At 57.2% G+C, this 14,185-nt stretch overlaps 1 protein-coding gene across 2 annotated transcripts; it reads left to right on the forward strand.

The window, feature by feature from the left end:
* The first annotated feature begins 652 nt into the window (after positions 1 to 652).
* Positions 653 to 13,336, forward strand: KLHL21 (kelch like family member 21). Of its 2 annotated transcripts, XM_055261231.2 has the most exons (4): positions 653 to 2,041; positions 4,387 to 4,792; positions 8,489 to 8,561; positions 10,346 to 13,336. In XM_055261231.2, exons 1-4 carry the CDS (start codon positions 1,021 to 1,023, stop codon positions 10,637 to 10,639), a joined length of 1,794 nt encoding a protein of 597 aa, XP_055117206.1. In that variant the 5' UTR covers positions 653 to 1,020; the 3' UTR covers positions 10,640 to 13,336. The 2 variants fall into 2 exon arrangements, with proteins under 2 accessions (XP_055117206.1, XP_055117205.1); XM_055261230.2 differs by lacking the exon at positions 8,489 to 8,561 and having other exon boundaries at positions 944 to 2,041.
* Positions 13,337 to 14,185: the final 849 nt, after the last annotated feature.

Genomic DNA, 14,185 nt, shown 5'->3' on the forward strand with positions numbered 1-14,185 from the left:
ACTGAAGAAAAAATGGCTTCCAGGGGAGGGCTCTTTTTTCCCTACAAGTGACATTCAAAGTGGTGCTGTCTCTATTGGAACTAAAATAAGGGCGATTCCTTCTTTCACCATTCCCCACCACAGTACAAGTGACGGCGGGACTGTGCTTAGTGGCGTCATCTCCTAGTTTCAAGGCGGTCTCCTATCTGACTGTCCGAGCAGCTGCTTCAGGGAGGCCCGGGAGCCCCTCGGGCGGGCAGGCTCGGAAACTACAACTGCGCCTGAAGCCGACTGAAGTTAACGCCTGTGTGGTTGAGTCAGAAGCTCCTGAAGGAACACAGGAGCGGGGCCGACTCCTGGAATTCGGCCCCGGGTAGCTTATAAATGCGCCAAGAAAAAAGTCACCGAAAAACTTTATACGCGTTCTTGCTTTGGTCCAGAATGGTAAAAAGCCTATCCTTTGAGTGTGTCCCGTGATGGGGTTAACTAGCAACCCTTGAAACTAGTGGAACTCAAAAGCAAAACAAAAAGCCATTGTACCCAGCCGCCCGGGGACCTGGGCCGGCGCCCTTGGGAAGTCTGGCGTGAAAGGAGGGGTGGCTTTGGTTTCAGGGCCGAGCTCGCCTCTCCTGGGTTGGACTCAGAAGCCGGGCCGGGTGGGTCGTGGGCAACCCCGGGAGGCCCCAGGTCCCGGCGCGCGGCGAGGCCGCCCTCGGAGCTGGCACTTGTCACTTGCTGTCCCCGGCCCGGGCGTCAGCGGGGAGACGCAGAAGGGCGGAGGGAGGGAGTGGGCCGCGGACGGCGGTGACTCAGCCTGCGGAGCCGGGGGCGGGCGCCGCGCGGGGAACACGCGAGCCCGCGCTCGCGGGGGGTGGCGGCGCCGGGCACAGAGGGGTTAAGGGGGCGGTGCAGACGTCTCCCCGCCCATCCCGCCCCTGGAGAGCCGCGGCGCCCCGCCCTATTTATAGCAGCGGTGCCTGGCGCACCGCGTCTCTCCGCAGGCCCCGGCCGCGGCGTCCTCGACAACCTAGCGAAGGCGCCATGGAGCGACCGGCGCCCCTGGCCGTGCTGCCCTTCTCGGACCCCGCGCATGCCCTGAGCCTGCTGCGCGGCCTGAGCCAGCTCCGCGCCGAGCGCAAGTTCCTGGACGTGACCCTGGAGGCGGCGGGCGGGCGCGACTTCCCGGCGCACCGCGCGGTGCTGGCCGCCGCCAGCCCCTACTTCCGCGCCATGTTCGCAGGGCAGTTGCGCGAGAGCCGCGCCGAGCGGGTGCGCCTGCACGGAGTGCCTCCGGACATGCTGCAGCTGCTGCTGGACTTCAGCTACACGGGCCGCGTGGCGGTAAGCGGCGACAACGCCGAGCCGCTGCTGCGCGCCGCCGACCTGCTGCAGTTCCCGGCCGTGAAGGAGGCGTGCGGCGCCTTCCTGCAGCAGCAGCTCGACCTGGCCAACTGCCTGGACATGCAGGACTTCGCCGAGGCCTTTAGCTGCTCGGGGCTGGCGAGCGCGGCGCAGCGCTTCATCCTGCGCCACGTGGGCGAGCTGGGCGCCGAGCAGCTGGAGCGGCTGCCACTGGCGCGCCTGCTGCGCTACCTGCGGGACGACGGGCTGTGTGTGCCCAAGGAGGAGGCCGCCTACCAGCTGGCGCTGCGCTGGGTCCGCGCTGACCCGCCGCGCCGCGCCGCGCACTGGCCGCAGCTGCTGGAGGCCGTGCGCCTGCCCTTCGTGCGCCGCTTCTACCTGTTGGCACACGTCGAGGCCGAGCCGCTGGTGGCGCGCTGCCCACCCTGCCTGCGCCTGCTGCGCGAGGCGCGCGACTTCCAGGCGGCGCGCTACGACCGCCACGACCGCGGGCCCTGCCCCCGAATGCGTCCTCGCCCGTCCACCGGTCTCGCCGAGATCCTCGTGCTCGTGGGCGGCTGCGACCAGGACTGTGACGAGCTGGTCACTGTCGACTGCTACAACCCGCAGACGGGCCAGTGGCGCTATCTGGCCGAGTTCCCAGACCACCTGGGCGGAGGCTACAGCATCGTGGCGCTGGGCAATGACATCTACGTGACGGGTGAGTGGGCCAGGGGCTGGGCAGGCTCTTTGGGGTTGAGCCTCGCCGATACGGGATCCCAGCTACTCGCGGGGGGAAACGCACAGAGCCTGGAATCCTAGGGCCGCACCTGAGTCCAAGCTGGGGCTCTGGTGACTGCATTTCTCTGGGCGATACTTTCAACCTTGAAGAAGGGCCCCTTGTGTGAGCCGGGACAAGTAGCTGCTTGTGGGTCTCTGTGCCCCGTGCGGCCGGGACTGCCAGGCTGAGCCAACTCCGTGCCCCGGAGGTGCCTCCCCACTTGCTTGGAAGATACTGGGGCATTCACCCCGCACAATGGGTGCTTTCTTTTTCTCCTTAAGGAATCCAGGGACGGGCAGGAGGCTGACGCCCGGTGAGGCATCTGTTCCCCACAAGCCGGGGAATTTCTCCCTCCCTCCTGAGCCACACCGGGCCCCCTGACTCACTCTTTGTCATCCGGTGACAAGGTTCCCTTGGGCTTGCACCTAGGCGCTGTGCTCTGGTCACATGGTGTTTAGGCTGAACTCCCCAGAGACTGTAAACATGGTCACATGTTAAGAGGTTTTCTTCCAGTTACTTGGCCCAAACCCCAAAACACTGCCGAGTCATGGTAGGCGGGTCCCAGTCCGCCTGAGTTTGGGCTTCTACGGTTTTTATTAAAGATAAATCCCAGTTCAAACACGTGGCTACCTCCTTTGCCGGGGTGAGGAAGGGCGGTCTCTGTGACTGCTATATAAGGAAAGAACCCACCAGGCAGGCATGTGAGGCGGTTATCAGGCAAGGAGGTGGGGACTGGGATGTCACAGCTGCTGTGCCCAGCCTCGCATGTTCGTGAGAGAGCCCACTCTGGGACGTGCTCCGAGTTCCAGTGGGGCTCTGAGGTGTCAGGTGCGACAGTTGCTGGATTTTGTTGCCACAGCTTCCTTAGCCTGCTGCTCTGAGTCCAGCCTCTGCTGGATTCTGCCAGAATCTGTGCCTCTTTCCAATCCAAGGTTGTCCCCAAGTTGATTGGGGACTGTGTCCCTCCCCTCTTCTGAAAGTCTGACCGGTGGCTTTGAGCAGAGAATTTCTTCCCAGAACTGGCCAGACTGGCCCCAGCTTTCTGCACACCCTTCCATAAATGTCCCAGCAAAGCAGTTAATCCCTTGGGTTTAGGCAGGTGGCTGGTTCATTCCTTTCAGCTGCCTTTCACACAGCTCCATGGAAGGGAGGAGGCCGACAGAGCTCTCTTGCTAAGAACAAGAGCTTGCTCTTCTCCCTTTAGCGCTCAGGGCTGTGAAACAGAATGTCTTGTCTGCTGTGTCCTGTGGCGCCAGCCTGGAGGCCAAGGGGTACAGCCCCCAGGATGCTTGGGGTCCCTTCATGTCCTGGGGTTTCTAATAGACTCGGTGTATTTTATGATTACAGCCAGTACCACTTTTTATTCTTAGCTTTTTATTGAAATTAAAAATACAGGGCCGGGCGCAGTGGCTCTTTGTAATCCCAGCACTTTGGGATATCAAGGTGGGTGGATCTCTTCAGCTCAGGAGTTCGAGATCAGCCTGGACAACATGGCGAAACCCCATCTGTACAAAAAATATAAAAATTAGCCGGGTGTGGCCGTGTGTGCCTGTTGTCCCAGCCACTCGGGAGGCTGAGGTGGGAGGATTGCTTGAGCCCAGGAGGTGGAGGTTGCAGTAAGCTGAGATCATGCCATTGCACTCCAGCCTGGGTGACAGAGCAAGACTCTGTCTCAAAAATAATAATAATAATAATAATAATACAGGCAGAAGAATATATGTTATACTTACATAGCTTCATGGATTTTTCTAAACCAAACACAGCTTTGTAACCTGCATCAGAATCAAGAAGTGGCCTCGCAGTGTAGCGTTAGGCCTCTTGCTTACAGCAGGAAGTGGGTTTCCGCTCATCTTGTCCTGGCAGAACCTTGCTTGGAGGGTGCCCAGAAAGCCTAGGAGTTAGTGAGCAAGTCCCTGTGCGCCCTACCGACAAGCTCTGTGGCTCCCCAGGAGAACTGTCCCAAGGCCCGGGGCTCTGGTCTGCTGAGGTGTATGCATGGCTGGGGGGCGGTGTCCAGAGGAGGCTGCTGGATTCTTCAGCATTGCACTCAGGACCTTTGTTTGGTAGAGGCTTGGCAGCAGTCATCTTGCTGGGCAGTGGTCAGCGTGTGCTTTGCCTTAGCCACAGCATGTGGCCTGGGCTTTGGGGAGAGGATGTGCGTCTGGGGTGAAGCCCAGTGATGTTAATTCCTCCCAAGGGAGAGGCCCTCGCGGAAGTTCGGGAGGGTGCAGGTGGGTGACTCACCTCGAGTGGGCTGATCATTTGCCTGTCATGCATCCTGGCAGGTGGGTCCGATGGCTCCCGGCTCTACGACTGCGTGTGGAGGTACAACTCGAGTGTGAACGAGTGGGCGGAGGTGGCGCCCATGCTGAAGGCCCGCGAGTACCACAGCTCCTCTGTGCTGGACGGACTGCTGTACGTGGTGGCCGCCGACAGCACCGAGCGCTATGACCACACCACCGACTCCTGGGAGGCCCTGCAGCCCATGACCTACCCCATGGACAACTGCTCCACCACTGCCTGCCGCGGCCGGCTCTATGCCATCGGCTCCCTGGCCGGCAAGGAGACCATGGTGATGCAGTGCTACGACCCGGACACCGACTTGTGGTCGCTGGTGGACTGCGGCCAGCTCCCACCCTGGTCCTTCGCCCCCAAGACTGTGACTCTAAATGGACTCATGTACTTTGTCAGGTGAGTTCCAGGTGCCGAGCCCCACTGTGTGTTTGGTGTCTCTTACCAGGCCCTGTCCTAAGCACATCATGGCTGTTCTCCCTTTTCCACAGAAGAGAAACTGAGGCCTAGCTGGGGTCGGAGGCTGGGTCTGTCTCTTTGTTTTTGTTTTTGTTTTTGTTTTGTTTTGTTTTTGAGACGGAGTCTCGCTTTGTCGCCCAGGCTGGAGTGCTGTGGCTTAATCTCAGCATACTGCAAGCTCCGCCTCCCGGGTTCTTGCCATTCTCCTGCCTCAGCCTCCAGAGTAGCTGGGACTACAGGCTCCCGCCACCATGCCTGGCTAATTTTTTTTGTATTTTTAGTAGAGACGGGGTTTCACCATGTTAGCCAGGATAGTCTCAATCTCCTGACCTTGTGATCGGTCCGCCTTGGCCTCCCAAAGTGCTGGGATTACAGGCGTGAGCCACCACACCCAGCCTGTTTTTTTTTTTTTTAGACAGGAGTTTCGCTTTTGTTGCCCAAGCTGGAGTACAGTGGCATGATCTTGGCTCACTGCAACCTCTGCCTCCCGAGGTCAAGTCATTCCCCTGTCTCAGCCTGCCAAGTAGCTGGGGTTACAAGCATGCGCCACCATGCCTGGCTGATTTTTGTATTTTTAGTAGAGACAGGGTTTCTCCATGTTGGTCAGGCTGGTCTCGAACTCCTGACCTCATGTGATCCAGCTGCCTCAGCCTCCCAGAGTGCTGGGATTATAGGAATGAGCCACTGCGCCTGGGCTTTTTTTTTTTCTTGGAAATTAAACAATTTTTTTTTTTTTTTTTTTTTTTGAGACAGAGTCTCACTGTGTTGCCCAGGCTGGAGTGCAGTGGTGCAGTCATGGCCCACGGCAGCCTCAACCTCCTGGGCTCAAGCAGTCCTCCCACCTCAGCCTCCCAGGTAGCTGGGACCACAGTCATGCGCCACCACACCTGGCTCATTTTTTAACTTTTTGTAGAGACAGGGTCTCGCCGTATTGCCCCGGCTGGTCTCAAATTCCTAGCCTCAAACAATCGTCCCACATTTCCGGCCTCCCAGAGTGCTGGGATTGTAGGCGTGAGCCCCCACACCCAGCCAGGCCGGGTCTTTTGGAGCCCAGAGTGCTTGTTCCATTCCTTTGGGTTTAAGGAAAATGCCAGGCTTTCTTAAGTGATTTCACAGGTGGTGGAGTTGGGCTCTTCCAGCAAGAGCAGGCTGTAAGCTGGGCAGCATGGAGCAGAGACAGGCAGCCTGAGGGTCATCGTGTGTCTGCTGGCCTTGATGACCTGTCTGGTTACAGCCAAATGCTGCCTCCAGCTGGTTGCTGGGCATCAATGATGGCACGGGGCAGCCCCTGCCTGCTGTATTCCACTGCTTGTTCACATATCCTGCTGCTCCCTCCCAGCCTAGAGCCCGCCTGAAGCTCTGAGTCCAGGAGGGAAGGGGAGGAACTGAATGACAGTGTCCACTGTGCCCTTTCGTTCTGGGGCTTTGAACGGGGATCTTGGGGGATGTGAGCTCCCTGCTCCTCGGCCCCCTACCTCGCAGTGCCAGAGCTGCCCTGGCCTTGGCGTCTGCCCCACCGTCCCCCCAGACAGGAGGCTCCTCACCAGGCTTTTGGAGTGAGCACCAAGAAGAACAGGGGTGGCGTTGCTTGTCATGCAAGTAGCTGGGCACCATCACGTGCCCAGAACCAACGGTCTTGTTCTGAGAAAGCCCTGGAATCTCAGCCAGCTCTGGTCCCATTATAAAACATCATCTGACCCTTTGCCCAGCTCTCCCTCTCCCAAGTTGTGAAGGTGTCTTCAAAGAGGGGGTGGAGATGGCTATAAATACAACTTATCAGAGCGCCAGAACCTTCCTTTCGGCCCCTAGGCAGCGGTTCCAGGCCCAGTGCCTTTGAGAGTCCTCCTCCCCTCCCCCGTCTGTCCTAGAGCAAGATGTGAAGATGTGCCCTAGGGAGGTCTGCCTGCTGGGTTTACCTTCCCATAGGGAAGCACAAGGGTCTGCCCCCACCCCCACCCACTGCTCGCCTTTACAGGGGCTTCCGAAGCCACTTGCACGTGTGGGAGGAGGCAGCACTCTGGAAAGGCTGCATCCGTTCATCTTACCAGTGTGACCTGTGCCAGAGGACAGAGGAGGGATGCCCAGGCTCAGCCTGAGTGGAAGCTGCTTGAGCCCGTAAGAGAAGGCTAGGCATGCAGGGGCCCTGCTTGGGGCTGGTCCCCCTGGGGTATTTGTCCCAGTGTCACCTTGTCTGTGCACTTTGGCTCTTCCAGAGCCACATAACCCTCTGCCCAGAACACCACCTGTCTTTGGGCAGCTTGTGCCTAGGACGTGCCATTCTCAGGGAGGCCACAGCCTCAGTCGTTGTCCATGTGACCCACAAATGACCTGGGCCTCCCTCCCCTTGGTTCTGGTACAAGATGGCTCCTTGGCTGGGGTGCAGTAGTCTCCTCTGGGAATGCCGGCAAGCTCTGTCCAACCTCTGGGCTGTGGTTTGCAAGTCTCTGCTGGGGAAAGAGAGGGCAGCCTAGCAGGTTCCAGTGTTTAGTCATCATCATCATCACCACCACCACCATAGGGCCCACAAACTGAGGGTGACTTTGACATTTTGAAGTGATTGGGGGCAAAAAATCAAGACAAGAATAACATTTCAAGTTAGACGAGATGTAAATGTCTGTCCATGGATAAGGTTTTCTTGGCACACAGCCAGGCTCGTGTCTATGCATTGTCTGTGGCTGGTTTTGTGCTGCAGTGTCAGGTTCACAACTACTGTTGTTTGTCTTGTAGTATCTTTGTGTTTCTTTTTTTTTGTTTTTGAGATGAAGTCTCACTCACTATGTCGCCCAGGCTGGAGTGCAATAGTACATTCTTGGCTCACTGTAATCTCCGCCTCCCGGGTTCAAGCGATTCTCCTGCCTCAGCCACCCGGGTTCAAGCAATTTTCCTACCTCAGCCTCCCGAGCAGCTGGTATTACAGGCACATGCCACCACACCTGGCTAATTTTTGTATTTTCAGTAGAGACGGGGTTTCACCATGTTGACCAGACTGGTCTCGAACTCCTGACCTCAGGCACTCCACCAGCCTCAGCCTCCCAAAGTGCTGCATTACAGGCGTGAGCCACAGTGCGTGGCCTGATCTTTGCTTTTCAAGGCTGTGCCTTTGAGCCTTTTACTGTGGGGTTATAAAGGGTGTCAGATAAAGTTGAAGAGTCTTGATCCCAAAGTGAGGGGCACTTCAACATAGTAGTGAACAGGACAGGGTTGGGGGCTCACAGTGATACTGGGGACAGTGGCAAGGAGTGTTCCAGGGCCTGTGGGGATGCACAGTGGAGCAAGGAGCCTTTTTTAAGATCTGAAGGGAGCTACTATAGGCTTGGGGGGTGGGGGACAGCCACCTTGGTACTGGGTGATGGGGAGGCACTGAATGGGCTTCAAGTACTCAAAAGCCTGATCTTCAGGTTTGGGAGTGAGGGTTCTGACCCTGGAGCCCTGGCTGAGTGGGCACAGGGGGCTGAAATTGGCTCCTAAGAGCTGGGGATGGAGCCTACCTGGCAGGGGTGCTGCTGGATGGCATCAGAAAGATCCAGGTCACTGGAAGAGTCAGTGACCCAGGGGAGGACTCCGCTCCAGCCCTGCACCCCTGAGGGCACTTCCTCCTCGCTCTGAGCAGTTGTCCTCCTGCTGCCCCCTCCACAGGGATGACTCCGCCGAGGTGGACGTGTACAACCCGACGAGGAACGAATGGGACAAGATCCCATCCATGAATCAGGTAAATTTTCAGGTGGGCCAGCATTGGAAGCACAGGCTGGTCCTGATTTTGCAACCCAAGTGTCATCGTGATGAGTGTTTGGGATCCACAGCCATGATGGGTGGGTCTCATCTCAATTAATAGAAGGCTGCTCTTACCCTTATTTTGCACTTGAGGCTCACTGAGACACAGACATTAAGTAATATCTCAGGATTACACAGCTTAGCACACATTTGAGCAGTATTTATTGAGTATCTGCTGTGAGCCAGAGAGCAAAAGGGAGTGAGGGAGCAAGGCATACAGTCATCTGGGGACACCTGTTCCAGAGAGGGACAGCAGGTACAGAGGCCCTGCAGCAGGGCACCCTGGCATGTTCTTGGGTACACCAGCAGCCAGTGTGGCCGGAGCAGAGTCAGCATGAGGTCTGTGACCTACCGTTTTTATTTTTGAGACAGGGTCTTGCTCTGTCACCCAGGCTGGAGTGCAGTGGTGCAGTTATGGCCCACTGCAGCCTCCACCTCCTGGACTCGCAGTCCTCCCGCCGCACCTTCCTGAATAGCTGAGACTACAGGCGTGTGCCACCACACCCGGTAATTTTTTTTCTCATATGTAGATACAAAAGAATATTTTTAAAATTTTTGTAGAGATAGGGTCTTGCTGTGTTACCCAGGCTGGTCTCAAACTCCTGGCCTCAAGTGACCCTCCTGTCTCAGTCTCCCAAAGTGCTGGGATTATAAGCGTGAACCACCACGCCCAGCTGGTTCCTGAGGAACTCGGTGTGGGAATACTTTTTTTAAGATGGAGTCTCGCTCTGTCGCCCAGGCTGGAGTGCAGTGGCACGATCTCGGCCCACTGCAAGCTCCATCTCCCACGTTCACACCATTCTCCCGCCTCAACCTCCCGAGTAGCTGGGACTACAGGCGCCCATCACCATGCCCAGCTAATTTTGTTTTTGTATTTTTAGTAGAAACGGGATTTCACTGTGTTAGCCAGGATGGTCTGGATCTCCTGACCTTGTAATCCGCCTGGCTCAGCCTCCCAAAGTGCTGGGATTACAGGCGTGAGCCACCATGCCCAGCCCACTGTGGGAATACTTCTGTTAAGCACTTGCTGTGTGTTCTGAATAGGACAACCAGGGTCCACCCCTTCTCTCTGGGCTTGTTGAGAAGAGGGGTGCCCAGCCTAACAGTGTGATAGGACAGGGAGGCTTCAGTGCCATTTGGCCATGTGAGCAGTGTTAGTCTGAGGTACACATCATATTGCTTACAGCCTTGTTTCCTGTCTGTCTGTTAACATTTCCAAACCTACGCTCCGTGACATCCAGCTTCACAGCTTACATCACAGCTTAATGTCCTTGCATTTAAGAGACCCAGCTTTCTATTTTCCCCACAGTAAGCTGCACATAGTCATAGCGAATTTGGGAAAGATGGAAGGAATCATCCAGCCTCGCGGTTCAGAGCCCAGCTCTGCCACCGTCAGCCATGCAAGCCTCAGTTTTCCCATCTGTAACATGGGGAGAACAGCACTCCTCAGCCCAGAGGGCCACTGCAGAGATTACCTGCACACAGGGAGGCCTGGCGCTGCAGCGGGCACCCTCATCACCATAGGGGAGGCCCAGCTGCCCCCGGGGAGGCCTGCTCTCCTAGGCAGGGTGTTGGAAAGGGGTTGGCCTCTCTGCTGATTGCTGGGAGAGCCAAGGCCACCCATCTGGGGTGCTGACAGCACGTGTCTTGTCTCCAGTGGTTCCCCAGGTGGGGCCCTGCCCTACCCTCTGACCTCCACTCACTCATCCCTTTGGCCCACAGGTACACGTGGGGGGCAGCCTGGCTGTCCTTGGGGGAAAGCTATACGTCTCTGGGGGATACGACAATACATTTGAACTCTCGGACGTGGTAGAGGCCTATGACCCAGAGACTCGCGCGTGGAGCGTGGTGGGGCGGCTCCCAGAACCCACCTTCTGGCATGGCAGTGTCAGCATCTTCCGCCAGTTTATGCCCCAGACCTTCTCGGGTGGGCGTGGCTTTGAGTTGGACAGTGGCAGCAATGACATGGACCTGGGCCGACCCCGGCCGCTGCGGGACCCTGATGAGCTGCACTAGCCCCGGTCTGGCCCGGCACGGGCCTTGGTGCAGGTAACTGGCACCTCTGCGGGGCAGTGCCCCACTCCTTTGTGCACAAGGACAGGTTGGGCTCCCAGGAGGAGCACAGGCTCTTGAGTGGTGGAGCCAGCCCAGGATCCATTACCTGGAAGGTTTCTGTGCCTTGAGAATCTGAATCAGAGGCCGTCGGGAACGCCCTCCCCGCAGTTGAGGAAGAGCCACTTTCCCGCCGGCACGTTTCTGGGTCTTGGAGGTCACCCCCACCCTGCAGATCACAGCTCACCCACGCGGCACACACCCCTCCTGCCGCTGTCATCTGCACCTACTTGCTCCCACTTTGGGAGAGGACGACGACTTGGGAGGGACGCGTGAAGGGAGAAGGGGTCCTCCCGTGAGGCTGAGGATGGCCTGAACCTGGAGCAGCGGACCAGGCAGACAGGCTGAAGTGGGGTCCCAAATTCCATGTCCAGAGGTGTGGGGAGCCTGCCTCCCTAGCTCCTGGCCCCTGCCGGGGGCTTACATCAAAACACCAGAGGGCAGGCCTCCAGAGGCTGCACCCAGAACAGTGGGACATGAGCAGGGGTGTGGGCTTGGAGGGTGAAGAGGATGTGGCCCTATCAGATCTGGGCCTCAGCCATAGCCCTCCGCTCCTGCCCCCTGACTGGCTCTTGTGTCCTCACCTCTCACCCTCTCCTTCACCAGCCTGGGACAGAAGCCCAGAGGAGGTTTCAACGCCAGGTCACAGCTCCTTCCCAGGAGGCCCTGGGAGGTGGTCATTGACACCCAGCCAAGCAGACAGTTGTGGGTGCCCCGAGCCCTTGCTGGGCCTGCGCATGAGGAGTCTCACTGCTTCTAAAGGAAGTCCTGGGCAGGAGGTGGCCTTGGTGGTTGGTTCCAAAGTTGAAAATGCTTGCAGTTTGACCTTAGAAGAAGAAGTGGGAAGAAGGAGCTCTACAGGGTCAGCTTTGATTTTTCAAGTCTAAAAAGTCCCATTGCCAAAGCTTTCTGCAGGAGCTCCCGGGTGAATGCCGCAGCTTGGCAGCCCCTGGTTTTCTCTTGGAGATGGTCAGTTTCCCCTCAAAGTACCCAAAGTAGCCTTGGCTTGAGTTTTTGTCCTTGCCTCCTTTTTAGAGAAGAGGGCGTTTAGACTGCATTCTCCTCGTCAAAGAAGATTAAAGCAAATGTTTATTGCCTTTTCTAGTGAACTAACTTGTAGAGATGTTCTCAGCAGGAAGACAGCCTTAGCACTGTCACTTAGCAGATTGCACTTAAGTCCCTTGTGCTGGCCAGATGGCATGGCTGGTTGCCTTAATATGTTCCAGGACACCTGACAGGGCTGCCTGGCCTCTCCCTCATGCTCCTGAAGAGCCCGGTCCATACACTGTGGATGTCATTGCTGTTGGGTTAGGAAGTCTTGTCCTAGAACGCCCTGGCTGGTGTGGGTACAGTTCATGGTGGCTCTTCTCCCTTGGGTCATGGTCATCTTCCAGCACCTGCTGTGCACCAGGTGCTGGTGGGAAGGCCGAGGATGGGGGCCCAGCACTGTCCATGCCTGCTGGGGCCTGGCTGGGAGTCCTGTGGGCAGCGTGGAACGTGCAGCTGGGCTTCCTGTGACCAGGCACCCTCTGGCACTGTTGCTTGCCCTGTGCCCTGGGCCTTTTCCTGCCCTTCTCCTTCCTCTGCTCCCTTGGGGCTACCCCTTGGCCCCTCCTGGTCTGTGCAAACTCTCTCAGGGAGCTCCCCTGCCCTGTAGCTCTCACTTAACTTCCTAGGGGGCTGCTGAGCCCACCCAGAGGCGGTTGGGAATTCAGTGGGGCAGCTTGTCTCCCTTGGCAGCAGGGGCATAGGGGCCGGTTTGGCCATACAAGGTTGGCTACGCCCTTAATCCCTGACCGTTCCAGGCACTGAGCTGGGCACCCAAGGAAGGACATGCTGTCCAGACTGTGATGACTGCCAGCACAGGGCATCTCGGGCTTGGCTGGTCTGTGAGGCGTTGCCCCTGTGGAAGAGAACTCTGGGTTCCTGTCTTCTCAGTCTTTTTGCGGCTTTGCTGTGGTTGGCAGCTGCCATACTCCAGGCCTGTGGCGGCCACTCAGATGAGGGCTGTGGTGCAAGCCAGTGCAGGAGAGCTGGGCTTGGGATTGTGCCCTCTCCTGTGTCTGTCCTCCAGACCTACCCAGATCTCTACCATCAGGACCCCGTCTTTGGGTTTAGAAGACCAAGTATGGGGAAGAGCAGGCACCAGTCTCTGCAGCAGTGGGTCCCTCTAGCCTGTGGACACCAGCTGAGGGATCCAGGGTCAGGCCCCCTCCTCTCCCCAGTTCCCCTCTGCTGTGGGTTCTGGGCTGTCATGTCCCCACCACTTAAGGAAGTCTTTACACTGACCAGGACAGATGGGACGCCTGGGCATGGCCACGTGTTACATGTACAGAACTTTGTCTACAGAACAGATTATGTAAACACAGTGACTGGTATTTAATGCTGACCTACTATAAGGTATTCTATATTTATATGACTTCAGAGACGCGTATGTAATAAAGGACGCCCTCCCTCCAGTGTCCACATCCAGTTCACCCTAGAGGGTCAGGCAGGTTGACGTATTTATTTTTGTCTATTCTGTAGGCTTCCATGTCCAGAATCCTGCTTAAGGTTTTAGGGTACCTTCAGTACTTTTGCAATAAAAGTATTTCCTATCCATTTGGAGTCATTGCCTTTGTCCTTCTGCTGCTGTCTTCTGGGACTCCTTTGGGCTGAGGACAGATGTCGGAACATGCAGCATGGAGCCCAGGGTTCACACTGAGGGTCTTTTTTTTTTTTTTTGAGATGGAGTCTCGCTCTGTTGCCCAGGCTGGAGTGCAGTGGCACAATCTCGGCTCACTGCAAGCTCCACCTCCCGGGTTCACGCCATTCTCCTGCCTCAGCCTCTCGGAGTAGCTGGGACTACAGGCGCCCGCCACCACGCCCGGCTAATCTTTTTTTTTTTGTATTTTTAGTAGAGACAGGGTTTCACCGTGGTCTCGATCTCCTGACCTCATGATCTGCCTGCCTCGGCCTCCCAAAGTGCTGGGATTACAAGCGTGAGCCACCGCGCCCGGCCCACACTGAGGGTCTTAAACAGCCTTCCAGGCCCTTTGTCATCTCAGATTGTAGCAAGTGATGAAGCAGTGGAAAAAGACATGCCCGAGAGGCTGGGCGTGGTGGCTCACACCTGCAATCCCAGTGCTTTGGGAGGCTGAAGAGGGAGGATCACTTGAGCCCAGGGCTTCAAGACCACCCTGAGCAATACAGGAAGACCTTGTCTCCATTTAAAGAGAGAGGCCGGAGAAGTAAATGCTGTGGAGCAGATGATGCCCGGGAAACCTGCCTGCTCCAGAGCTGGTCTCTGCCTGTTGGTCCTCTGCCCGGGCCCGGCTCCCATAGCCCTTCCTGAGGTTGCGGTACATACAGGTGGTGATAAGACTCCCATCTGCGATGAGATGGCCCTTAGACCTGGGGAGGTGGAGCCCTTCAAATACAGTCCCAAACCAGGCTGTGAATCCACACAAG

This window comes from Symphalangus syndactylus, chromosome 22 (assembly GCF_028878055.3).
Source record: "Symphalangus syndactylus isolate Jambi chromosome 22, NHGRI_mSymSyn1-v2.1_pri, whole genome shotgun sequence".
NCBI classification, from domain to species: Eukaryota; Metazoa; Chordata; class Mammalia; order Primates; family Hylobatidae; genus Symphalangus; species Symphalangus syndactylus.